At 38.0% G+C, this 27,759-nt stretch overlaps 1 protein-coding gene across 5 annotated transcripts in view; it reads right to left on the bottom strand.

Moving 5' to 3' along the window:
* LOC114663785 (intermembrane lipid transfer protein VPS13B-like) overlaps nt 1-27,759 on the bottom strand; it is a 908,960-nt gene that overhangs the window by 366,185 nt on the left and 515,016 nt on the right. For all 5 annotated transcript variants that reach the window (XM_051935849.1, XM_051935847.1, XM_051935848.1 and 2 more), the window contains exon 22: nt 12,820-12,947. In XM_051935849.1, coding sequence (XP_051791809.1) covers nt 12,820-12,947 — 128 coding nt within the window. The remainder of the gene's footprint in view (nt 1-12,819; nt 12,948-27,759) is intronic.

The raw sequence follows: 27,759 nt of genomic DNA, 5'->3' as shown, positions 1-27,759 counted from the left end.
GTTAAGTAAACAGTTTACAACAAATCAGCAGTTACAATTTCAGGGTACTGATTAACATCAAATGTAGCCAAAACGCTTCAGACATAATCATGCAAGATCTCATTCCAGCCGCTCTGGGACTGAAAAAGCTGTTACTTTCTGCAAACCACACTAAATTAGTTAGCGTTCACATAGTTAACCCTGTAGTGTGAAAATGTCCAACACCTTGCAGTACAGCTGCTATTGCTGCAGAGCTGAGGCTGAAAGCTCTTTGACAGTGCAGAATTTGTGGATTGCAGCAATGTGGTATGAAAAAGCACAACTCTGGGATTATATTGTCTCCTTTGCTGTCAGCCTCTGAACAATAAAAACTAAATTTTCTCCTAACAAGTTGAGCTGTCAGGACAATATTAGAAAATAAGAAGTGATCACTTTGAATTTAGATTGTGAAGAGCTTAAGCACTATGTTATTTCTAATGACTGAATAAACAATTCATTTTCAAAATGTGAATGCTTTATTTCTCCTCTGGTCAGCTCAAAAGATGCAAATACCAGGCAAATATTCTTTTATTAATTTAAATCTCAGGCCACTGATTTATAGAGCCGACATGAAACTTGTAATTGTAAATCTTGTGACAATTCAGAGATCTGACAATTGCAGGGAAGGAAAATGAAGTAATCTGCCTGTAAGAACTCCTCAAGCTGGGGGTCAGACCTTGTTCATGGAAACCATCTGGCTGGGTCCCTCCGAGCCACACCAAACACAAATGATCTTTTAAAAAAAATATCCTATTCATTAATGCATCACAGCTGCACCAAGTGTTACTTCATTTTTCCATGGCAACATCCTTTCTGTTTCAAGGATCCAATTTCAGTTTTGGTAGCAACGTGTTACTCCGCCAATGTTGAACACATTCATGTGTTAAATAGAAGGAATTATTGCAAATTCCTGAAACCAAATCACCTTCTATTTAATTCGCATTATGTCAAGGCTTACACATGCGAAGTATTGTGTTCAACCAGAGAGACAGGATAGAATACAGTGCTTCTTTTTTGATGATTGTATAATATAAGTCAACGCTGACAAAAAAGAATGAGCGAAATACAGTAGTGGATGGGTAAAGATATGATAAGGAATCTGTATTTAAAGAAAAAAAAATAAAATCTGTTAACATTTTTTTTCAAGGAAGCAATGTAAGACTGCAAAAATTGGGAGAAAGCCAGATGTTACACTTTTAATAGTTCTGCTTATATACCAGCCAGTCATATATTTCTGATGTTCCCTTTCCTTTACAGGACTGTTGAGGTGGAACAGTCCATCTTAGCAAGGATGTCAGGGGTCTTAGTCTGTAGTTACACAGTCAAGGACACTCAAAAATAGTAGCCACAGTTGTTATTTTGACTTTTTACTAAGTAATCTGTGAAATAATGAATATATTTATCATTTTTGATTTACTGGAAGAAATAAAATAGGCAATTACATGGACAGAAAGGATCCTTTGTTGACTTGTTGATCCATGTGATTAACGTGTGACCATAAAATTAAGCAGCTTTCCTCAAAATACATTTCTATACAGTGAGCATTTAGCAATCATTTGACTATCTGCCTACAGCATCAATAACCACCTTTACAGTAGTCCCACCAAGACTTAACATCTCTGTACCTCGGCAATGGCAACTCTCTGCTGCTTTCTGTCCAAAAACCATGAGCAACTCTGTGTTATGTAGTGTATATGTTACCGGCAATGTATGAAACATGGGCATTATATAGAATGCCTAGGCAATATATACAGTGCATCCGGAAAGTATTCACAGCGCATCACTTTTTCCACATTTTGTTATGTTACAGCCTTATTCCAAAATGGATTAAATTCATTTTTTTCCTCAGAATTCTACACACAACACCCCATAATGACATGAAAAAAGTTTACTTGAGATGTTTGCAAATTTATTAAAAATAAAAAAATTGAGAAAGCACATGTACATAAGTATTCAAAGCCTTTGCTCAATACTTTGTCGATGCACCTTTGGCAGCAGTTACAGGCTCAAGTCTTTTTGAATATGATGCCACAAGCTTGGCACACCTATCCTTGGCCAGTTTCACCCATTGCTCTTTGTAGCACCTCTCAAGCTCCATCAGGTTGGATGGGAAGCATTGGTGCACAGACAATTTAAGCTCTCTCCAGAGATGTTCAATCGGATTCAAGTCTGGGCTCTGGCTGGGCCACTCAAGGACATTCACAGAGTTGTCCTGAAGCCACTCCTTTGATATCTTGGCTGTGTGCTTAGGGTTGTTGTCCTGCTGAAAGATGAACCGTCACCCCAGTCTGAGGTCAAGAGCGCTCTGGAGCAGGTTTTCATCCAGGACGTCTCTGTACATTGCTGCTGTCATCTTTCCCTTTATCCTGACTAGTCTCCCAGTCCCTGCTGCTGAAAAACATCCCCACAGCATGATGCTGCCACTACCATGCTTCACTGTAGGGATGGTATTGGCCTGGTGATGAGCGGTGCCTGGTTTCCTCCAAACGTGACGCCTGGCATTCACACCAAAGAGTTCAATCTTTGTCTCATCAGACCAGAACCATCGGGTTCTTGGTCACCTCCCTGACTAAGCCCTTCTCCCCCGATTGCTCAGTTTAGATGGCCGGCCAGCTCTAGGAAGAGTCCTGGTGGTTTCGAACTACTTCCACTTACAGATGATGGAGGCTAGTGTGCTCATTGGGACCATCAAAGCAGCAGAAATTTTTCTGTAACCTTCCCCAGATTTGTGCCTCGAGACAATCCTGTCTCGGAGGTCTACAGACAATTCCTTTGACTTCATGCTTGGTTTGTGCTCTGACATGAACTGTCAACTGTGGGACCTTATATAGACAGGTGTGTGCCTTTCCAAATCATGTCCAATCAACTGAATTTACCACAGGTGGACTCCAATTAAACTGCAGAAACATCTCAAGGATGATCAGGGGAAGCAGGATGCACCTGAGCTCAATTTTGAGCTGCATGGCAAAGGCTGTGAATACTTATGTACATGTGCTTTCTCAATTTTTTTATTTTTAATAAATTTGCAAAAACCTCAAGTAAACTTTTTTCACGTTGTCATTATGGGGTGTTGTGTGTAGAATTCTGAGGAGAAAAATGAATTTAATCCATTTTGGAATAAGGCTGTAACATAACAAAATGTGGAAAAAGTGATACGCTGTGAATACTTTCCAGATGCACTGTAGAATTCCTGGTGTTTTTGGGCAAAGTATGAATTATCCAAATTATTTTAATATTATATATACTTTCCCTAGGCATTGTATGTAATACCTAGGCATTATATAGAATGACAAATGCTATTTAGGAAAAGTATTAAAAGAGAGTCATGAAAAGGCTTTTATCGAAAAGACGTATATGAAAAAGAAAGGAATACAAAATAAAGTATAAGACTTTCTTATTGAGGAAAACAAGAGCAAATAAAATATGACCCTACTTGTTGCAACAAGGAAGGAAAAAATTTTATTTTAAATTGCACTTAACTGTCTTTCACATAGAAAAGTAAAACCTGAAAAGAGAGTCATGAAAAGGCCTTCATTAAAAATTACATAAATGGAAAAAGAAAATATCAAATAAAATACAGAACTTTCTTACTGCAAAAAAATAAGAGAAAAAAATTAAACTATTTGTTGCAACAAGGAAGGCTTGAATGGCATTTTGAATTGCACTTCATTGCTTTTTTGCATTAGCGGGAGTATTTTATACTTTGCCAGTTTGTCTTTTGGCACTGCATAGAATGCTTACGAAATATGTGTAATATTAATCGTTTCATACTTTGACGTCCAATGTTCAGCATTCTATATATTGCCTAAGCATTCTATACAATGTCTGCCTTTCATACATTGCCGGTAACATACAGTATATACAGTGTATAACAAATCTCTCTATTATAGAAGGAAATCCTGGGAGGAGACTTTCTCAGAGATAATTTCAACTCCCGCAAGAGATAATTTCAGGTCCTGCGAGATGAGACTTTTTGCCAAGAGATTTTGACAAGTCCAGCCCTCCTCTCAAACTATGACAACTGCGCCCACAGTCCAGTCAATTCTCATTCATGTGAATGCTATTGTCAGGCACAGTTCCTGCGCTCTCAGCTCCAAGTGGGGTTATAAAAGACAAAATAAAAGGAATAATAATAAATGGAAATAAAAGACAAAGAGTAGAAGACAAAGTAGAACATCGTAAAGAGGTTCAAAAACGTTGGCACGATACACATGCAGAGCAGGTTAGAGATTATGAAAGTATTAAAATTAGAAAGTCTCAAAAAACTGATAGTAAAGATCTCATTAGCGCTAACAAACAGAAATTATTACTCAGTGAAACAACGGGACAGCGAAAAGAATATATGGACATAGGTGATATGACAGAAGTATGTAGTTATTGTTCGGCTTTAAACTTTAAGTTGGAGACTTGTAGATCGTCTAACTCGTGAAAAGTAGTGTTTCTTCCCAATGAAGAGGTGTATCTGTGAAAATTAAAAGATTTGTTGTTCGGTGAAAGTGAAATCCACATACGTGAGCAGAGACACAAAGTGGCTGGCATGCAGCGCACGCTGGGGGTTGGCGAGCAAAGTGAGCAGGGGCCGAAGCCCCCTAGTATTATAAATAACCAGTATCCATCCATGCATTATCCAACCCGCTATATCCTAACTACAGGGGTCACGGGGATTAGCTGGAGCCAATCCCAGCCAACACAGGGCGCAAGGCAGGAAACAAACCCTGGGCAGGGCGCCAGCCCACCGCAGAATAACCAGTATGCAATTGTTATTTATGTTCTAAAAGTTTTTGTTTCTTTTCTAACAGCTCTGGCACACATTAGAAATTACAGTCCTGGCATTACTGTACAGCAGATGAGCTGGCTTTCTGTAGCTACAGGACATTCTCTCACTTTATATATGCTCCAACTAGGCATCTATGGTCAGCCTTCAAGTGTCACTGTTAAGAAGCAACAAATGTAATGTCTGGTTTTCCAAGATTCTTCCACTCTTATGATGAAACAGTCTCTGCTATAAATTTGGAGTTCTAAGCACAAGAGTCTCAAAACACCTCAAAATGCACAGTAAACCCCATCTAGTAACGAGAAGGCAAACATTGAATTTTTATAAGCAAAGAATAAAAAAACAAAAGAATTTGATGGAGATAGGCAATCCTGAAGCAAACAATGTCCCAAAGAAGAGTAAAAAAAATAAATAAATAAATAAAAAAAACAGAAAATGTCATCATCCTGAAAATTACCAAAGCACAAAGTAAATTCAAATACAAAAAAACTCACCAACACCAGTATATTCAATGAACAGTAAGGAACAGTGGGTTTTCCTCAACCTTTACAGAGCTGAAGGCAGTCCCATACAGTTATGGACAGGTGGCCCTGCTTCTTGGAGGGCCACACACAAGACACACATATCATAACAGTACATACAGAGATACATAGAAACTAAATGACTAATGATATTAACATACACAAAAAGAACTGAAAATGAACAAAAAGGAAATAACAATAGCATCTGAACCCAAGCCGGGGATTACTCTTAAATTCTAGCAGTTCTCCATTATTTGTAAATTTGAATGCTTAGTTTTTCTTCTTCTAGATGTTTACAGAGTATAAAACTTTTTTTTTAATTAATCTTTCAAATAACCAAAACCATAGTTTAGGCAGCATTGCTGCCATTGTATTCACGATGTTTGTAACTGGTTTGCAGGCTATTTTGGATAATAAGATTTGTTAAATAAACAAATGTAAATATTTTTAGGTGAACATGACTTTTTGTACAAATCTGAAGTAGCAATGGGAAAATGATACTTTACTCTTGATGTTTGTGAAAATACAAAGCAAAACAAAACGTAAGCAAGCTTAAAACTTTATCACACATGATGTTGTAACTATGCCAAATGACAAATGTGAATCTGATCTGGATAAATTAAACTGTAGAATCTTCTTCTACTTGACTATTAAGTCTTTAACACTTCAACCTATCTTTTAGATAACTATATATGAAATCTAATAAAAGCATCTTAAGAATGGATTTTTCATGCCAATTGTGAATGATGCCGAGATCTGTGACTCAGGAAAATACACAATCTCTCATGTTAGCTATAAATGACTAACACTGTTAGAGCTGTCAATGGCCTCTTGATGGTTACTTTGCATAGACTCACTCTTGCAAATATAACAAGTTTTATGGTTTTAGGAAATTGCTTTATTCCCCACATATTCAAAAAGCAAAGTACGTTTTTCAATATGAATTCTGTATTTGCTCCAACCAAGTGTTCCTTTCTCCATAATGTGAAGGTATACTATACCTACCAACTTGTGGGCCATTCCAAAGATCAGTTTCTTCAATGGAAATAGCTTTCTTTTTTTTGTTGCGTTACTAATTTGTTTTTGACATCAATAAAAAACTGATTACAAAAAAAAAAAGTTGACTTTTAAATACAACTGGTTGACTCAGATATTTTTTAGGTTTACAACACAGCAAACACTAAGTAATAATTCATTTTCTTTTTGTATTAATAATAAATTTCACCTGAAAAATTTTGTTTTAAGTATGGTCCTTGCACTTCTCCTTGAAACCTGTGTTTACAAACAAACACAACTGTTGATAACCACTTAAGCATTATTTAATCATCAAGACTATGGGATAGTAAACCAAATACAAATCCTTTTAATATCCTAACTTAAAAAAAAAAAATAAACCACTCTCAGACTTGCCTAAACTAGATGCTGGTATTCCTTATTATTCAGAGGCAGCAGCTAGCATGTTTTCAATATATGGCTTCCTTTTAAAAAACAAGCATCTTTTGATAAAACCATATTTATTATTTTAAGAAACCTGAATGCATTCAAGCAGCTCACGGATGAATTAAGTGTCAACAGATTAAACATTTAAAATACAGCTGGTGGATTCCTGACCTAGACCAAGTGCTTTAATTAATTTACACAATGACACCCTTAGCTGGCCCCCACCAATCCTTCACGTCATAGCCCCAAATATATCCATGAGATATTTTGATGCTGGTCTTTCAATCCCAGTGCTTCACAGCTGAACATTTGGCTAACAGTCTTTTTTAGTATTGTAACTCCTACTCCATGGAAGACAACGCTGGTCAAAATGAATGTGTTCTCTTTCCAAAGCCTATTATCAGATATGTTCAATTAGTCTTTGCTATGAAACCAACAACTTGGTTCCAATAAAAGAAGCTTTGAAATAACCTAAAAATCTTTTATCAGTGAACTAACTACATTCGTTTCTAAACAGAATGCAACAAGTTTCAAGAGCTACAAATAAGTCCAAAAGAAGTATAATGTACAAGATCACAAAATCTTTTCAGATTTTTATTTGTTAAGAAATAAACTTTATTTCTTTCAATTAAATTAATCTGCTCATTAATAAAAGTAATGCTTATTAAAAAAAACACTAGGAGCACAGATTGCTTCATCATTTTTTTGATAGTAACATTCACCAACACTGCGTCAATAGATGGGTCAGATTTGCCGCTCTGTGTTCATCATGCAATTTAATAATGTGCTTTAAATACGATCATGTAAACTTCATCACTTTTAAAGCTACTGACTTCAATAGCAGATTTCAGTATTCACTTTGTTGGCTATTGCTCCCATCAGTTACCCTGAATAAATGAAAATGTTCCAGCTGCAGTGAAGCAAGTTCAGGCCCTACACTAGCCATTTCTAAAACCTTTGAGCCTGTCTTCTACATAACTGCCATAAAACGAGGATAAACCAACCATTAGGGCCATTTGAAAACAAGTGTCAATGTCAGTCTGTAGTGTTAGCCACACAATTCTACAATATCTTTCTCATGCAGACATTTGTGCTTGATACCTGGCCGATTTTAAAATATACAGCAATAGCTAGAGCTGTTGGTCATTCTATTCATCAATTTACTAATTCATGGTCTACCTACTGTATGACACACTAAAGCAGGACAACACATACACACAGAGGCAAAGCTAAATGTGCAAATTGCAAAACAGGATTTCACTACTTGTTGAAGATGCAAGCAGAAAAATAGTCTAGGGATTACAGAAAAGCATTTGAATAACATACCAGCCTGTTTATTACCTTTCACATTAAATAATGTCAGTCAAGGGGCTGATCATACCTTTAATGAAGCAGACCATATTCCTATGCATCATCAGGGAAGCTGGGAAAAGGGTATCGTTAAATTTCTTGGAACTACCATAAACACCTGAAGTCAGCACAACTCACCTAAAATATTGTCAACAAGCATCACCCCTTTACTTCTTCAGACATCTGAGAAAAGCTCATTCTTACTGGCTGCAGTATATCCTGGTTCAGCACCAGTAAAGCTCAGGACCACAAACAGTCTTTTAAAGACCTCGGCCACTATGCAAAAAAACTTTTCTTCTTCCCCCTCCATTCTGACAATTGCACCACTAGATTAAAGCATAGGTTTCTATTCACAGGTCTTAAGCCAACTCATCAGGCACTTAACCTGAAAACTGCATGTACTGTACATTTCTTGTACTGTACATCTGATGATGGCAAGTTTTTTTTTTTTTTTTACTATTTCTTCTTATTTTTCTGTTTTTTTAAGTAGATGCTATATATTAATCTGCGGTGGGCTGGTGCCCTGCCCGGGATTTGTTCCTGCCTTGTGCCCTGTGTTGGCTGGGATTGGCTCCAGCAGACCCCCGTGACCCTATGTTAGGATATAGCGGGTTGGACAATGACTGACTGTATATTAATGTTGTTTGTTTTGCTATTGTCCTTGTCTTTTTTATGCCCAGCCCAAAAATCCAGGGTCCCCTGATGCTACAGCTGGGAGTTTGCTTTCACACTATATAAGGCCAAAATACTCTACTTTAGTTTTTAGGCTAATTTTGTATTCTGTTGCTTTGTAAGTGTTTTTCTTTTGGCTTTGTTCAATATCATTTTGCCCCTTAGTCAAACTTTTATTCCACTTTTTGCTATTGCTTTACTTTATAATTTTGTATATGAAAACTATATAATTATTAAGAATCATTTGAACCAGTAGTTCCACGGTTTCCCTCTTTCCTTTTCAGTTTTATTAGCCTGGGCCCCTTACTGGGAGTGCAAGTTGCACAGTCTTCTTCTTAAGTTCTGAAGGACATGCTTATTTCGTTTGGTCTACCTGTTATTGACTTGTGTTTGTAAAATAACTATCTTCACTGCTGCATGGCAGACAATAGAGTAAAAACTCAATGTACTGTGCAAACATAACAAGTTTGAACTTTAAATAAACATGGCATACTGTATTTCAAGTCAGCTTCCTATTGTTCTGGTTACCAATAACTGAGGCTGGGCAGGAAAAAAAACTTGTATTTGCATTAACTCAGCAGTATAAGATTTATAAAACATCAACTTGCTCTGTGGTCCTGGCTACACTACAAAGCTGGCCGTATACAGACGAGAGGTCGAACAGCTGGCCCTCTAGTGCGGTCAAAACAACCTGGAGCTGAACAAGCTTAAAACTGTGGAGATGACAGTGGACTTCAGGAGGAGCCCCCCAGTGCTGCCCCCTCTCACACTACACAACAGCATTGTGTCTGCTGTGGAAAACTTTAGGTTTCTGGAATCCACAATTTCCCAGGACCTAAAGTGGGAACTAAACATAAACACAATTGTTAAAAAGGCCCAGCAGAGGTTGTACTTGCTGCGCCAGCTCAGGAAGTTCAGCCTGCCTCAGGAGCTGCTCATCCAATTTTACTCTGCAGTAATCCAGTCTGTTCTCTGTTCATCTATCACAGTCTGGTTTGGCTCAGCCACAAAACAGGACAGGAACAGACTTCAACGGACAGTCAGGATTGCAGAAAAAATCATTGGTGTTGATCTGCCCTCCATTCAAGACTTATACAGATCTCGAGTCAGGAAACGGGCAGAAAACATCATTGCAGACCCATCACACCCTGGTTACAACCTTTTTCAACTTCTTCCCTCTGGTAGGCGCTACAGAGCACTGTACGCCAAAACTACCAGACATGTGAACAGTTTCTTTCCTCAGGCCATCACTCTCATGAACACTTAAGTCAATCTCACAGCATCAGGGACAATACTAGGTAAAACCGGAGTCCAATTCCTTGTATGTGTACATATACTTGGCCAATAAAGCTGATTCTGATTCTGATTCTCCTAGTACCAGCAAACTTAAGTTATGGGAATTCCACATCCCTGCCAATGGGTCTATATCATATCTATGCAATATTCTTCTTTTATTTTTGAGTGCAGAAACTCTATTATTTTGATTCTGTTTTCACCTACTGAACACCATACTCTCTATCAAAAACAAAGAACAATAAACATACTGTAAACATATTAAATCACACTTTGTTTGAAGTCAATTCACTTTCAAATATAATTTTCTTGGCAATGGTATAAAAAGTGGGAATGCACAACATAAGATATAAAAGACCATCTTATTCTCATTAACAGTTCCATTACTTACTGGTGAAATCCCAGGCCAGCTAAGACATAAAAAACAATCCAAAGGATCTTTTCTCTGTAGGCTGAGCCTGGTACATATTCTGTGCATGATACTCACAGCATCCTAAGAACATGCAAAACTGACTCCTGTTGAGCAGAGGTTGGACTCTAAGGTCCTCTTATATTACAGAGTTTCACATGCCCCTATCTCAAGGTAGACCACTCAACTCTGCAACAGGATCAAATTTCCACCATTTGTACTTACGATCCAATCCGTTTAGTCACTACACAGTGCTCATTACCATATACAGTATGAGGACGAGGACAAAAACTGGCCAGTAAATGGAAAACTGTGAAAAAGCTGGAATGTTATTATAATTATTTTCATTATAGACTAGTTTTTTTTTGTATCAAGACATCTTGATTATCATAAAAAAGTATGGAATCTGCTAATTTAACCAATGTCACATTAGTTATGCACCATGTCAATGCAGAGAATTCTCTATTATAAAGTTTAGCCCTTAATTCGTGGCACTGGATTGCTATACAGATTCATACATTTATAGTATTCTGGCTTTTTGGACTATTATTCAGTTGTAGGAATCATGACATGTCACCATTTTCATGTGGAAACTGAATGCACCGTTCCCAAAGACTTGCAACGCTGGTCTGTGTGCTGTGTCACACAGCCATGTCTTTATTGATGTCATTGTTTCTAAGCACTCCGAGCATGGAAAAGATGGTATATAAATAAAATGTATGAATATTTACCTGGAAGCACATTTACTATAAGCTTTTTTCTTTTTTCTTTACAGATCTGCTTGATGTATAATAATGATTCAACTTAAAAGCAGACAGTCTTAGGTTTTCATTGATATATACCAGTTACATGTATCCCCATGAGACAATGGCATATTGTTGGGATGGCACTAACATCCTGAGAAAGACTTTGTACAGTACATTGCTTAATGCCACTCAAAACAAAGCTAGAAGAGGTCAGAGGTGATTAAGTGAGCTACCTGGGATAGAAGGAAGTTGCCCAAGGAGGCAAGCTTAGTAAGAAAGTGTTATTGCTGGCTGCAGAAGCTCAGGAAGTTCTCCAGAAAAAAGTGACAATGAAACAATTCTATTAGTAAGGACAGACAGAAGGTTAACTATCAGACAAAGAAAATGGTATACTTTTAGTTCCTGGGCTAAAATAATGAACTCTTCTGTAGGTTTCATACCACAGACACACTGTTAAAAGCACATTATTGTGCAAAGAATACTACTTAAATGAAAATGCTTTCAGTGGCATGGATTTTACCTCAGTGAGTGACTAGTAAAACAAGAATGAGATTTTTGGATTGTCAGAAGAAGCCCAATGACCTCCTGTGAAAAACTATGCTTTGACAAAAGTTTCTTGTCACTAGCATAGCTGGCACATTCAAGTGAACTGGATAATAATGTCAGCAGCAAATGCACCTCACAGGCAAAAGGTAACAGCAGAATTTCAAGACAGAATTAAAGGGCTTCATCTCTAAAGAACAAAGTTATATTTACAGAATTTATTTTCATATTGACATCAGAAAATTTAGATGCATTACCTCTGCACAGGGAAACAAACTATAATGTTAGAAAGAGCAAAGAACTAAATATATTTTATAGTCACTGGACATTAAAGAGAGCACAGAATGAAAAGGAAAATATCATCTTCAAATAATTTATTACACTTCCGGCACTGCACATGATAAAATCCATAATACAGGCGTGACAAATTCACATTTGCTCTTTACATTTACAACTGGGATGAATTATCATTTAAAACTTCTTTAGGGAGACTACGGTGACTAATGGGTGTATCCATCATAAGGTCTGGTTTTTACTTTTTAGCTGCAGCGTATCTGTTTAACCTTTTCATGCAAAGGTTAGCAAACAATCCAGAAATGCAGAGTAAGTTAGAGCAGATGATTGAGGAAAGCAGCTTCCTGAGGGAGTATTACATGCAGCGGTCTAAAGGGTACATAATGAAAAACTTCACACTGACAGATACCGTTATTCACAGCAGCAACAACCCATGTTCAGATGGCAAAGGGCAAAAGACATTTGTTGAGGTGAATGTTTACCTAATTTCTACTGTCAGATGCACTGCTCTGTCTTTTACAGAAAGACCTGATGTTAGTGATATTGAAGTAATAGGTGTAATAGAAGCCAAGATTACCCAACAGAATTTGAGTGGCTAAAATAAAATGTACAGGTAAACATGCATGAGTGTAAAGAAGGCATTAAAGTCCAAATCACTGTGTGCTCTACAAAGGATTTAAATTCCAAAAGTATAAAATAACTATTTTTTTGCTGAACACTGATCTTAGTTTTTAACATAAAAAAAATGAAAACAAGTACCTGCAAAGTAAGTCTTTTAACAGCATTCCACAGCACGCCAATCAACTCCTTCATTTTTTCTTCAGGGCTCACATAAATCTCTGGTGTATTCTGAATGACTTTCATTGGAACTGACAATGGACGTGATTCTGAGGGAAAAAGAAGGCATAAATTTATACATTTTACACTTTAAAATTCATATTCTTAGAGAATATTCAGTTTTATACCAACCAACACTAAAAATACAATTACAAAGTATCAAAATGTGCAAGAAAATACATCTGAAAAAGTTCCAAAAAGACCAAAGCTGCAATGTTAAAATAGAAGTACATAGCATAAACTCCAGGTGCAATAACAATATAATAGCTATTGATAAACATTCTACGTGTTCAGCATGAAACATCACGTGTATTTAATTTTATCTTTATATCATGATACACTTTGCCTAATTAATTCTGAGAACTGATAATAACTGCTGTATCTTGAGTGTCATGTTGTGATATTAGGATTTGGTGAAGGTACGTAGTCTTGTTCTCGCTGTCAAAGAGCTGAGATTAAATTGGTTGTGACCACTAGATTACTTGTGAACTTGTAAACTTAACCTGTGGCGGTCTGGGTTGGCTCCATGCTACCTGATTGCTTCTGGGAGCCACTTCAACTCGAAACAGTCAATATTTATAACTGAAATGAGCTGGGCAAATGAAGACACACACATGAAGCAAAGGGTAGGTGCAAAAGTGTTCAAGTGCTTTTATTAAAATCATTCCCAAAACAGTGTTTAAGTAAATGGTGCATTGTTCCAAAATGCTCTTCAATAAATAAATAATCCATAAAAACAGTGAAGGTTAAAAAAGAAGTCAGTAAATTATCCATTAAACAGAGGTTAAAAATTTCAAAGCAAGACACAATCTTTCACAAAACTCACAAGCCTTGACATTCTTCAAAAGTCTATGTTTCCTCTATTTATCCCACACGGATAGGAAGTGCAGGTAAATCCTGGCAACGTATAATACTACAATCCCCATGAGGTGTTCTTAACAAGACAATGCTACAGTTATCTGGTGTATGCTAGGCTGTATTGCAGTGCCCTCCAAAAAATAATTAAATAAAACAAGGTTTAATCGTGCAAATAGAAAATATGAAGCAAGTGCATACATTTTTAGCAGGCTTGCTTGCCTTAGTCTTTTATGTGCCTATTTGATGTTTTGTGTCTCCCTTTATTGAGAAAAAGAGTCTGTGATTTTATCAGAAATGGATTTCATTAGCAATGTCTGGGTCTGGTCACCACTTAGTAAAAAAGAGTTTTATTTACAAATGTGAAAGGAAAAAGTTAAAAGAAGAAAGGTTTTCTGGTGTAGGATCAACCTAAATGGATTATTCCTGTTCTTCTGACAGCATAGGCATCTCAACCATGACTTTGGGCAGTTTGTGTGTTTTTATTCTAATGCTTTCCAACTCAGAAGAGATAGGTAGTTATGGTTTCCAGGTGAACTCTTTCCAGTCTGGTATTACAATGCTAATTTATCTTTCTGTCCATTCTTCAAACTTCACAATAATCAGAGTATGGTCACAACAGACCAAACCTGTTTTTCCCAATTTTGAGGAAGTTTGTTCAATCATAAGTGTAGACTGGAACAGCTATGCAGCTCAGATTATTAACCTTCATGGTAAATTGGAAACTTGCTTGCAGTACTTTAGTAGCTGCAAGACAGATTTTTCAGTTTTTACTAGATTTCTACTGACTGTATATTAAATAGAATTTGTTATTAAGGCTTTACAAGCCTGCTATGTGCATAGCATCATTATTTGGTACCACAAGCAGTTGCAAGAAGGTCATTTCATAAATAAAAATAACTAAAAGCAAATAAATAGATAAATGATAACAAATACAAATATTTTCAATTAATTAATTGATGCCACATCCCGCATCTCACTTGTTATTAACCTTTTGTAAAGAAACAAGCAGTTTCACATTCTTGACTAGAACAATGTCATAGCCAATTCAATTTACTTTAAAATTACTCTCTTACTGGTGTTTCAGCATTACTATTAATAACTTTTAGTAAAAGTTTTATAATTAAACTATTTCTTAGAACAACTATTTTTAAAGTTAATGTTAATTAAAACATGTCATAGAATGCCTGGGTTCACAGTTACACTTAGATTTTAAATGACCCACTGAGGTTGGCATTATTGACAATTTGGTCCCCCCACCAAAAATGTTTGCCCATTCCTGGTCTACATGCACATCATCCCATTGTCTATGTGGGATTTTTCTTACAATACTCCCATATTTCTCCTGCATGTAATTAGATTAACTACCAACTCAACATTATCCCGGTGTGAGTACATTGTATCAGAGTGCCCTATGAAGTCCCATATCCAGAGTAATTGCTAGATCACACTTAAATCAATCAATAATACAAAACATTGCATGTACACCCTTCTTGGATCGAGGCCTTGCCATGGAAGAAGGGCTTGCATGGTCTAGTGATCCTCGGAGCTATGTTGTCGGGAGCCACATGCTCCTGGTGGGGTTTCCCAAGGCAAACAGGTCTGAGGTGAAGATCCAGACTAACTCGATCTTGAGACCTCACATGGGTTTAAATCAAGGATCAGCGTTCCCTTGTCCAGGAAAGGGTACCTGAGGCCCCACCCTGGAGCCAGGCCCGGGGTAAGGGCTTGCTGGCGAGCGCCTGGTGGCTGGACCTTTGACCACGGGGCCCAGCCGGGCTCAGCCCGAAAGAGCAACGTGGTTCCACTCTCTTGTGGGCCCACCACCTGTAACAGAGGCCATAGGGGTCGGATGCAATGTGATATGGGTGGTGGCCAAAGGCGGGAGCCCTGGCATTCCAACCCGAGGTTACCAAAACTGGCTCTTGAGACATGGAATGTTACCTGTCTGGTGGGGAAGGAGCCTGAACTGGTGCGAGAGGTTGAGAGGTACCGGCTAGATATAGTCGGGCTCACCTCTACACACGGTCTGGCCTCTGGAACCATTCCTCTTGAGAGAGGCTGGACTTTGTTCCACTCTGGAGTTGCTGTGGGTGAAAGGCATCGGGCATGAGTGGGCTTGCTTCTGGCACCCCGGCTCGAGGCCGGCACTTTGGGGTTCTACCAGTTGGATGAGAGGGTTGCTTCCCTGCAACTTCGAGTTGGGGGAAGGACTTTGACTGTTTGTTTGTGCTTATGTGCCGAACGGCGGTTCAGAGTACCCAGCCTTCTTGGAGTCCCTAGAGCAAGCGATGCGAAGTGCAGCTCCTGGGGACTCTATCGTCCTGCTGGGAGACTTAAACGCTCACGTCGGCAACAACAGTGAAACCTGGAGAGGTGTGATTGGGAGGAACAGCCTCCCCAATCTAAACTCAAGTGGTGTTCAGTTGTTGGACTTCTGTGCTGGCCATGGATTGTCCATAACGAACAGCATGTTCGAGCATAAGGGAGTCCATAAGTGCACTTGGCGCCAGGATGCCCGAGGTCGCAGCTCGATGGATGGATGGATGGATGGATGGATGGATGGATGGATAGATAGAGAGAGAGAGAGAGAGAGAGAGAGAGAGAGAGAGAGAGAGAGAGACAGACAGACAGACAGACAGCTTTATTAATCCCAAGGGGAAATTCACATACTCCAGCAGCAGTATACTGATACAAAAAACAATATTAAATTAAAGAGTAATAAAAATGCAGGTAAAAACAGACAATAACTTTGAATAATGTTAACATTTACCCCCCAAGGTGGAACTGAAGAGTCGCATAGTTTGGGGGAGGAACGATCTCCTCAGTCTGTCAGTGGAACAGGACAGTGACAGCAGTCTGTCGCTGAAGCTGCTACTCTGTCTGGAGATGACACTGTTTAGTGGATGCATCGACTTTGTAATCGTGTCATCAGATCTGCAATCTTATGTCTTGGACACTCGGGTGAAGAGAGGGGCTGAGCTGTCAACTGATCACCACCGGGTGGTAAGTTGGATCAGATGACGGGAGAGGCTGCCGGACAGACCAGGCAGACCCAAACGTATAATGAGGGTCTGCTGAGAAGATCTGGCGGAGGAATCGGTCACAAAGATCTTTAACTGCCACCTCCGGCAGAACTTCAATCTCATTCCAAGGGAGACTAAGGACATTGAGTCTGAATGGGCCATGTTCCAAGCCTCCATTGTCGAAGCAGCAGAATGGAGCTGTGGCTGCAAGGTTGTCGGTGCCTCTCATGGCGGTAATCCACAAACCCGGTGGTGGACCCGAGAGGCCGTCAAGTTGAAGAAAGAGTCCTATCGGGTCTGGTTGACCAGTGGGACTCCAGAGGCAGCTGAGAGGTACTGGCAGGCCAAGTGTGTAGCGGCATCGGCTGTTGCAGAGGCAAAAACTCGGGCATGGGAGGAGTTTGGGGAAACCATGGAAAATGACTTTCGGTTGGCACCAAAAAGGTTCTAGCAAACCGTCAAGCGCCTCAGGAGGAGTAAGTGGTGCTCCACCAACACTGTGTACAGTGGAGATGAGGCCCTGCTGACTTCAACTGCAGACGTTATTGACCGGTGGAAGGAATACTTCAAGGATCTTCTCAATCCCACCAGCATGTCTTCCTTAGAGGAAGCAGAGCTGGAGGACTCCGTGGGGGGCCCATCCATATCAGGGGCCGAGGTCACAGAGGTAGTTAAAAAGCTCCGAGGTGGTGGGGCCCCTGGGGTGGACGAGGTCCATCCTGGGTTCCTCAAGGCTCAGGATGTTATGGGGCTGTCCTGGTTGACACGTCTCTGCAGCATCACATGGACATCGGAGGCAGTGCCTCTGGATTGGCAAACTGGGATGGTAGTCCCCCTTTTTAAGAAGGGTGACCGGAGGATGTGCTCCAACTATAGGGGGACCACACTCCTCAGCCTCCGTGGTAAGATCTATTCAGGGGTGCTGGAGAAGAGAGTTCTGTCGATAGTTGAATCTCGGATTCAAGAGGAACAATGCAGATTCCGTCCCGGCCGTGAAACACTGGACCAGCTCTACACCCTGGCCAGGATCCTGAAGGGGGAATGGGAGTTTGTACAACCAGTCCACATGTGCTTTGTGGATTTGGAGAAGGCATTCGACTGTGTCCCTCGAAGCATCCTGTGGGGTGTGCTCCAAGAATACGGGGTACAAGGCTCGTTGTTACGAGCCATTCAGTCCCTGTACAGGAGGAGCAGGAGCTTGGTCTGCATTGCCGGTAATAAGTCGAACTCATTTCCTGTTGAGGTTGGACTCTGCCAGGGCTGCCCTTTGTCACCGATTCTGTTCATAAGTTATATGGACAGAATTTCTAGGCGCAGCCAAGGAGCGGAGGGGTTCTGGTTCAGTGACCTCAGAATCTTGTCTCTGCTATTTGCGGATGACGTGGTGCTGTTGGCTTCATCGGACAGTGACCTCCAGCTCCCACTGGAGCGGTTCGCAGCCAAGTGTGAAGCAGCAGGGATGACAGTCAGCACCTCTAAATCCGAGGCCATGGTTCTCTGCCGGAAAAGGGTGGAATGCTCTCTCCGGGTTGGGAACACATTACTGCCTCAAGTGGAGAAGTTCAAGTATCTCTGGGTCTTGTTCACGAGTGAGGAAAGAATGGAGCGGGAGGTTGACAGACGGATCGGTGATGCATCCGCAGTAATTCAGGCTCTGCAACGGTCCATCGTGGTGAAGAGAGAGCTGAGCCAAAAGGCGAGGCTGTCAATTTACCAGTCGATCTACGTTCCTACCCTCACCTATGGCCATGAGCTTTGGGTAGTGACCGAAAGAGCAAGATCGCGGATACAATCGGCCGAAATGAGTTTTCTCCGCAGGGTGGCTGGACTTTCCCTTAGAGATAGGGTGAGGAGTTCAGTTATGCGGGAGAGACTCGGAGTAGAGCCGCTGCTCTTACGCAGTGAGAGGAGCCAGTTGAGATGGTTCGGGCATCTGGACAGGATGCCCCCTGGACACGCTGGAGGGATTATATCTCCCGGCTGGCCTGGGAATGCCTCGGGGTCCCCCAGAAGAGCTGGAGGAGGTGGCCGGAGAGTGGGAGGTCTGGGCTTCCCTGCTTAGGCTGCTGCCCCTGCGACCCGACTTTGGATAAGCTGTGAACAATGGATGGATGGATGGATGGATTGCATGTGCAACTGCAAATAAAATATTTACCTTACGAAATATAAAATAAGTTTCACAGTAAGTGCTTGATGTTATTTTCATTTTGTTTTTTTCTGTTACAGATTTTTGCTTTGTGACCAGATGAATACCAAACATTCAAGTGTTATAAACCAACAATATTCTAATTCTAGATAAAAAGGTGAAAAGAACAGAAAAAAAAGTTCTCATGCTACAGTACTGAATGTACGTAGGAGTCATCCTCTTAAATGTGTCTCTCTCTCTCTCTCTCTAATGTGTCTGTCTGATAGCTGGCACTATGATATGCACTTCACTAAATTCCCCACTTAGACCATAAAAAGATTTAATCTTAGGACTAATTCAATTACTGATTTTTGGTAAAATAAGGAAAGGAAAATATGTGCATCATGAGGGAGGAATCCTAGCACAGAAGCTTCATGTCCGTTCAAAGTAGAATCATCACACACTGTGCCAAGACCAAATAAGAATTTTCAAATGATTTACATACTGAATCACTGCCACAACTGCTTAAGAGAATCCATGCCTGCCACCCTGTGATTTCACATAGTGAATTACCCAAGTGCTGCAGCGGAAAACCCAGCTGTCAAAGACGGCTTTTCCAAAAGCCAGATTGTGGTTTGTATGTTTACGTTTTATACAATGCCCTGCCAAAACAGAAAAAAACACCAATGTCTTCTGTGGGACATAACACAAAGCAGGCATTATGGTAACATTCAGTTAAAATCATACTATATTTTAGAGTGACTTTTTGTCTTATTTAAGGTTTGCATTCTACAAGAGGATATCATTCATCTGACATAGCAATAAATGAAATCTATGGAAATACTTGTACTGCTCACATTGTACCCCTCTCCATTTTAATAACAAAATGAAGGGCACACATCAAATCTTGAAATTAAATGATGTGTTTACAGTAATCAGTTTTAAATTTATGTATTTACTGACTTGCAATTTATATTTCCTGATCTTTGAAGTAAACTGCATAAACTCCATAGTATAACATTTGGGTGTAAGGTGAACATGTTCCTTTCCAAATTTATAGGGCAATTTATGGGAAGAAAATAGAATTGTGGATGTCACGGACTAAAGTTTTGGAGCACAGTAAAAATGGGAAAGCTAGTATCAGGTTGGGTAGCATGATGGAAACGGTAAAATACATTTTAGGATGGATTTGTCATATGGGTCTGGAACTGGACAGGTCAAGATCTGTATTGACAAGATGAGGACCACAAAAGCATATGGAATGACCAGATAGATAGATAGACAGATTTGAAAGTCACTATATAATAAATAAATGTGAAAGGCACTATGTAATAGATGTTGTTTCAATTTGTTTTTCACCAGCCACCACTGGTGGGCCGCAAAAAACCTTTGAGGTCAAACAGGTAGGCATCAGCATGTAAACGGTTAGGGAACCATTGCTGAGACAGATCATTTACAGTATTAGCTATTTGCGTACTATGGTTGTTTAGCACTGTGCAACCAAAAAACCTTAAGCCTGAATTTATTTAGAGTTTATCAGAAAAGGCTGATGTCTGGTTATCACAAATTGCCTCTTCTGTGATTTGGAAAAAAATATGAAGACAGGTACAACTTCACTGTATGAAATGTACACACTAACACAACCATTGCCTTTGACCAGACATGATTTTCAGACGAGAATCCAAATTTGGGGACAACTTGTTAAAAAGTTTGTAGTAAACCGCAGAGAAATCCACAGCTGAAAAGGCTACAACACCTCCCCCCATCGCCTCCAATTTGTACACTTGAAACTGCCGTGGTTTCAGGGAGGGAATAAATTAAACTGAACAGAATACTTGATGCTGAGAGAAAATAAAAAGTTAAAATTGCAATTATAATTTCAGGAACTCAGTAGCACATGGTAACTGAAGCAAAAATGATCAATTTGTATATTATAATGAGCATGGTGACCGGAGAGACGGATACCCACACACAGACTTTTGAGATAATGAAGGTACCTTTGTTTGCATTAATATTTAAAAAAAAAAAAAAAAGATATTGACAAAATACAAAAAGTAACACAAGGTACAATAAATGTAGAGGAACTCAAAATATCAAAAAAAAAGAGACAGATAGTGACCCAGCGACTACACTGCCATGCCATTCGTAAAAGGCATTTGGACCCTGTCTACAGGCTGCACATCATCCAAAAATCCACTGCAAAAGGCTCTCATACAAATTTTTCTCACTTACCTCACTGTCCTTTATTCTATCAGGAGCACAAGTACTTGGACAGTGACACGATTTTAATAATTTTTACTCTGTACACCACCACAATGGATTTTAAAAAAAGCAATCATTATTTTACTGAAGTGTCGATTTTCAGCTTTAATTTAAGGGGTTTTCCAAAAATATCACGAGTCATTTAGGAATGAATGACATGTTTACACATGGTCCCCCCTATTTTCATGTGCTCAAAAGTATTTGGTCAATTGACTGACAAGCTGTTCCATAGCCAGGTGAAAGCAGTTCCCTCATTATTTCATTAACTATTAAGTAGGTAAAAGGTCTGGAATTGATTGCAAGAGTTGGATTTGCATTTGGAAGCGGTCACTATGAACTCTCAATATGAGGTCCAAAGAGCTGCCCATACAAGTAAAAACAGACAATCATTAGTCAGAGAGAACAAAATAAACCCTTTAGAGAGACAGCAGAAACACAAAGGTCAAACAAAGCATATGGAACATTCTTAAAAAGAAGGAACACACTGGTGAGGTCAGCAGCTCCAGAAGGCCTGAACAATCATGGAAGTCAACTATGCTGGATGATCGCAGAATTCTTTTCTTGGTGAAGAAAAACCCCTTCACAACATTTAGCGAAACCAAGAACCAAGGTTTTAAACCTGTCATTGCCAAAGTCTACAATCAAGAGAAAATGTCATGAAAGTAATAACAATGGGTTTACCACAAAGTGCAAACCACTGGTAAATTTCAAACACAGGAAGGGCAGATTAGACTTTGCCAGAAAACAATATTTAAAAGCCTGTCAAGTTTTGGAATAATTTTCTTTGGACGAAGAAAACTAAGATTAATATGTAGCAGAATTTTGGAAAGAGAAGGGTACGGAGAAGAGAAGAAATGGCTCATGATCTGCTAGTGGAGGAAGTGTTAAAGCATTGGCAAGCATGGCTGCCAATGGAAGTTGGTCAATCGTGTTTATTGATGATATGACTGCTGGTAGAAGTATCAGGATGAATTCTGAAGTGTATAGCGCTATATTTTCTAATCAGATTCAGCCAAATGCTGCAAAAACTGATAGGATGACACTTCACAGTACAGATGGACAATGAATCAAAACACACTGTGTCTTTTGTGAAAGTATTTATTTGATATTTGGACTTCAGTCTTGACACATTATACACTTCATGTCAGCATTTGGCCAATTATTAGTAGAACATGAGAAATGTTTCTGTTCTAGTTATTTGTTCAACATTTCTTGCCTCGCATTTCATATCAGCCAACATTTACATAGATCTTTGTAGATTAGGAACACACATGAAATGTATGTATTCCAAATAACGATATATTATTTACCCTATACAATTCAAGGCACCTCACACCCACATAAACAGACTTGAGCTGGGAGAACTTTGTGTATGACTAAAGCTGCACCGGTGTGAGATGGGATAGCAGGGTGCTGTTGTTGATGGACACATTTGTAAAACAAAAGACGTTGATGAGGAGGTGCAAGGGAATTTAAGGTGGCCCAGGATTACAAGATTTTTCATAGGCTTAAGGGATTCTAGTGTTAATAGTCTAATAAAAAATATATTTTTGTAGCAACTTAAAAAAAATATTAAAAGAAAAAACACTTTGTGGCGTGTTGCAATTCAGTGTGTGGTGCTTATGCTTTTGAGTTGTTCACTACTATGCCGATGTATGGTGAGCAGGTGTAAATGAGGTAATGCTTGAACTGGTCCAGCAAACACTTAAGGAAAAAGAAAATACAAACAAATCTCTACAGTTCTGTCTATTTGCTTGACTGATAAATAAAGTGTTTCAATACCGTATATTGAACAAACTTAATCTTTTGTATAAAATACACAAATCTTGTGCAAAAACACACAAAACTTAAAACAATTTATACCACTCTTATTTTAACTTCACCTGTTTGTTGTCTGGTACAAATCTTGAAATCGATATTTAACCCACTTCCTATTGTCCAAATGACTTGAAATTTTGCACACGTACTCACTTCCGAAGACAATACATGAATCAATAATGAGTTTCACTAATTGATCAATTAATCCATGTTAAGAAATGAAATTTTCATATGAAGAATAGTTAAAGATTTCACCAATAGATGGCACTAGTAACGAATAGAAATATTAAAGGAAGTGTTAAAATATTGATTACAAAAATATATTAAAACAAACCCAAGACTAAAAAGTTTAAAATAATATATATATAAAAAATACTTTTTTAAAAACCACACATATATTAAGTTAAAAAGTGTACTAAAAAGTAAAAAATAAGTCTCTCATACATCACTCGTAAAATAAAAGCGTGGGCACACTTCTTAAAATCTTAGCAAAAGCGCCCATCTTTTATTTTATGAGTGATGTATGAGAATCTTATTTTTTACTTTTTAGTACTTAACGTTTTTTTCTCATAACTTTCCATAGAATCTAAAAATAGATAAATGCAGCTAAGATGTATATTTTTCAGCAAAGACAGTTAACTATGTAGAGTTTACAAATTCGGGTACTTTCCAAGATTGCTTTAAGTTTCAGCCTTGTCTGTGATGTGTCACTCCCATATACCACTCTACTCCTCACACACCTTTCATCCACCTACAATACCAAAAAGTCTCCTTTAGAAGTCAGAATGGAGTACTGCTCCTGGAATTATTACCATGAACGCTTATGCTTGCTATCACTGCTATGCCCACACTACCATTTGTATTAAGCATGTCACTTAGGTTATAGAACTTCCATACATTCTCCAAATTAACTTTATTGCCGATATCTAAATTTACACTTATTTCATCATTATTCTTCATCGCCACTCACAAACTTTCTACAAACCAAGACTGAATGAGCCACCTGAAGGATACTCTTCATATACACTCTGCATGGCTAAGTACCCACTTCTTACTTGATTCTATAACCTCTTTGCCTCCAATGATCATTTTGGTCTTTCCTGAATTTATTTCAAGGCCTTTTCTTTCCAAACTAGCTTTTCCATTGCAGTATCTTGGAGAAGAAGTTAACATTTTATTATTTAAAAATACTTTAATTTGGTTAATAATAATAATACATTTTATTTATATGTGCCTTTCCCATGCTAAAGGCACTGTTTAAGAAAGAACGGCAGGGTATATAGTATATAGCATTGAACTAAACCAATTAAATAAATAAAGAAGAGTAAGATAGTAAATTCAGAGAAAAGCCTAACAGACAACATAATGGTTGTCAAAAATGTCTTTATCAAAAATGACCCAAAATTCAAGATAGCATTTAATGTACAGGTTATATTCATAGAAGGTCCTGCTAATACATAGATCACATTATATCAAAGTAACAACGTTCAACATTAACATCAGGAGTGTGCTGTACCTTTGGCTAGAAAAGTCACATTGAAACAATGTGTAAAGCAAATGCATACTAATATTAAAATTAGTATTACTAATTAGTATTTAGTATTTACTACTAAATTCTATTTCTTTATGTAACATAATAAGTAAAACTAAAGCATGTTTGTGAAACACAAGGCTTCATTTCTTCGTATGCTATGCACTCTACCATTAATAAAGTATCCAGTTAATTTAATTATTCCATTATGTATCCAAATAGAAACTTAAAATTACCTCAGATATTTACCATCCTTCTTTTCATATACCCATAAGACTACAAGATATCTGAAAACTTCACTTCACTACAATTGTAATAATAGTTAATGCAAAACCACTTAGTTAGATTAAAAGATACGTCTTATAATCATAAATCATTTTACTTACATATACAAGGTGAGTCAAAATTATGTTAACATTTGAATGGCGTAAACTATTTATTCACAAACGATACTTATATGTTCAAGATGATTTACAGGAATGTCTCAACCTGTTCACTATAATCAAAGTTCCTGACAAAAACTTGTTTTATAAATTAAAAAAAAAAATGTTTTAAAATGCATGAATGGTGTTAATGTGCTTCAAATCATGTCAAGTTTCTAAAGAGATCATCAGTGATGACAAAGAATACTGGCCTTAGAATACTATATCCTCCTTCACCCATGTATTGAAATTCATTTCAAAAACCCATAGTATGGGATGACTGTGATAAATTAATCGTATGAAAATAACTCTAAATAACTGGCAGTGTGGAGTGAATTGTTCAGAATTTCCTTCTTCTCAACTTCCTGATGCTCAAGTTTTTGTGAGACTGTGCCCACTAGGGGCTTCCTTTGTATTTCCCTCCTTATTTTTTAACCTTCATTCTATTCACAGAGCCAGGTGAAGGTTTAATTTCATAAGGTTGTACATATATCCTCTAATATATTGCATTCACATCACTTTGTCGGGCTTTGCTCTCTTATTTTGATTTTTAATAAATATTCAATCACAAAAAGATTGCTGAGTGCCAGATGAGGTTACTGATATAGATTATACCATGCAGAATACTGTTAAAAAAAAGTATGACAGCAAAAGCATTAAGTCTTGATATACAAACCTATGATGGAGAGCACATTGACTTGACAGTTTCTGTAGATTGAACAAAATGAAGACCTAAGAAGCAGAGAAAGCTCACAAGAGACTGCAATGAAATCAAGCAAAAGTTACATAAAAACTGCAAAAAGACTTCATACGACAATTGTTAACTTGCTTTGGAAACAATAAAGTTTCCAATATGTGCAGACTTAATAAATAAAGAGAACAGAGAAGATTCAAAAATGCAACTGAGAACTGTGAGGACATGTACCCATAAGTTTTCTTCCCACATGCTGACATAAACAGCCAGGAAAAGCCACTCATGTAAAATTCAATTAAAACATAAATATAAATCTAAGTTTTGGCATTTACTTCAATGTTGTGCATTTGAATTAAAGACAGAACATTTGACCAATAAATAAGGGGGAGTGGCAGATATTCAATTCAAACATACACTACTGTGGGACTGACATCTTTCCTGTTTACTATGAATAGGACCTTTCAAGGAAATAACTGTTAATAGTATTAAAGCAAAAAATCCACACACTTTGCACATTTTGACTAACCAAATGGCTAAGGACATGTGGATTAATTGACACAAGTTACATGATATTTTTTTTTCTTTTTTTCCATGGATGTTTTTCACATTGGCCATTGTCCAGAATTGGTCACTGCAGGGCTCAGTTGAGTTTAAATATTCAGTATGTAATTTTTCCACAAAAACATGAGATGAAATTTTTTTCTCTGTCACAACTTGAAACTACAAGGGGTAAGTAACATTTTTAAAAAATAGAATTTTTGCGCGGATTATTCCTTTAATTAGAGGTAATGCTATAGACAAAAACATCAGTATATATCAGAATTAAAATGCTAAATATTATACAATAACCAATAATATAAAGATTTTTTTTGAATCTGTTACATGCATTCATTCCTTTTGCCCATTACCTGCCCAACTCCAGTCATTCTGTGTCTGTTGCTATGCAAGAACAAGCATAAAACAATCAGACAATGGGAGGGTCAGAGGAAATAAAAGTTTGTGAGCTAATAGTGGGGTTATTGAAGAATTAAATACTACCTATAGAAAAGCTACCATTCATACTTTTCCTGAGACTTTAGACCTGATTTTTGTTTTCTTTTTTAATTTTATTTTTGTCTTGCTCCATTGCCCTTATTTTAGATATTCGGTGCATGTACTATTGAGATAAAGTAAAATAATACCTGAAGGAAAAAGGCTTGACTGGTGAGGAGGTACAGGAACAAACTGTTCGGAGAAAGGTGATAAAGCAAATCAGCCCCACACAGAACTGGGAAAAGATGAATAAGAAAAGGAAGAAGAAAACCACGACTCTTCACTCATGTTGTGGATTACGGCAGAAAATGCCAGAGCCCCAGTGCGGGGACTTAACATATTTAGAAAACAAACTTCTGTTTGTAGAAAATTGAAGACATTCAGCATAATAAAAGCAAGCCTTACCAGAATTACACAGCATGTGCAAGGCAAAAATTTTGCAGAAGTTGAATATGTATGCAAATGGTCAAGACACATCGAGACCATGTAATGTCAATACCCAGACACTGTACTGGATTTCTTCACCATTTCCATTTTGAGACTTGATAGTGTTAACATGGTGAGAATGTCTGTATAATTACATTCCTTTCAATTAAAATATTTAGCAAGAATAATAACTATTGCATTTAAACTGAACTAGAAAATGAAAACAAATATTTAAATATTGCTCCTCTAATGATAAAAATGAAATGCTCACTCAATACTGTTGATCCCTATGAAAAAGTTTGGGAACACCTCTCAGCCTGCATAATAATTTGCTCTACTTTCAACAAAAAAGATAACAGTGGTATGTCTTTCATTTCCTAGGAACATCTGAGTACTGGGGTGTTTTCCGAACAAAGATTTTTAGTGAAGCAGCATTTAATTGTATGAAATTAAATCAAATGTGAAAAACTGGCTGTGCAAAAATTTGGGTCCCCTTGTAATTTTGCTGATTTGAATGCATGTAACTGCTCAGTGCTGATTATTGCAACACCAAATTGGTTGGATTAGCTCGATAAGCCTTGAACTTCATAAACAGGTGTGTCCAATCATGAGAAAAGGTATTTAAGGTGGTCAATTGCAAGTTGTGTTTCCCTTTGACTCTCCTCTGAAGA

This window comes from Erpetoichthys calabaricus, chromosome 13 (genome assembly GCF_900747795.2).
Source record: "Erpetoichthys calabaricus chromosome 13, fErpCal1.3, whole genome shotgun sequence".
Taxonomy (NCBI): domain Eukaryota; kingdom Metazoa; phylum Chordata; class Cladistia; order Polypteriformes; family Polypteridae; genus Erpetoichthys; species Erpetoichthys calabaricus.
The sequence above is the reverse complement of the archived record's forward strand: the minus strand, read 5'-3'. Positions and strand labels throughout refer to the sequence as shown.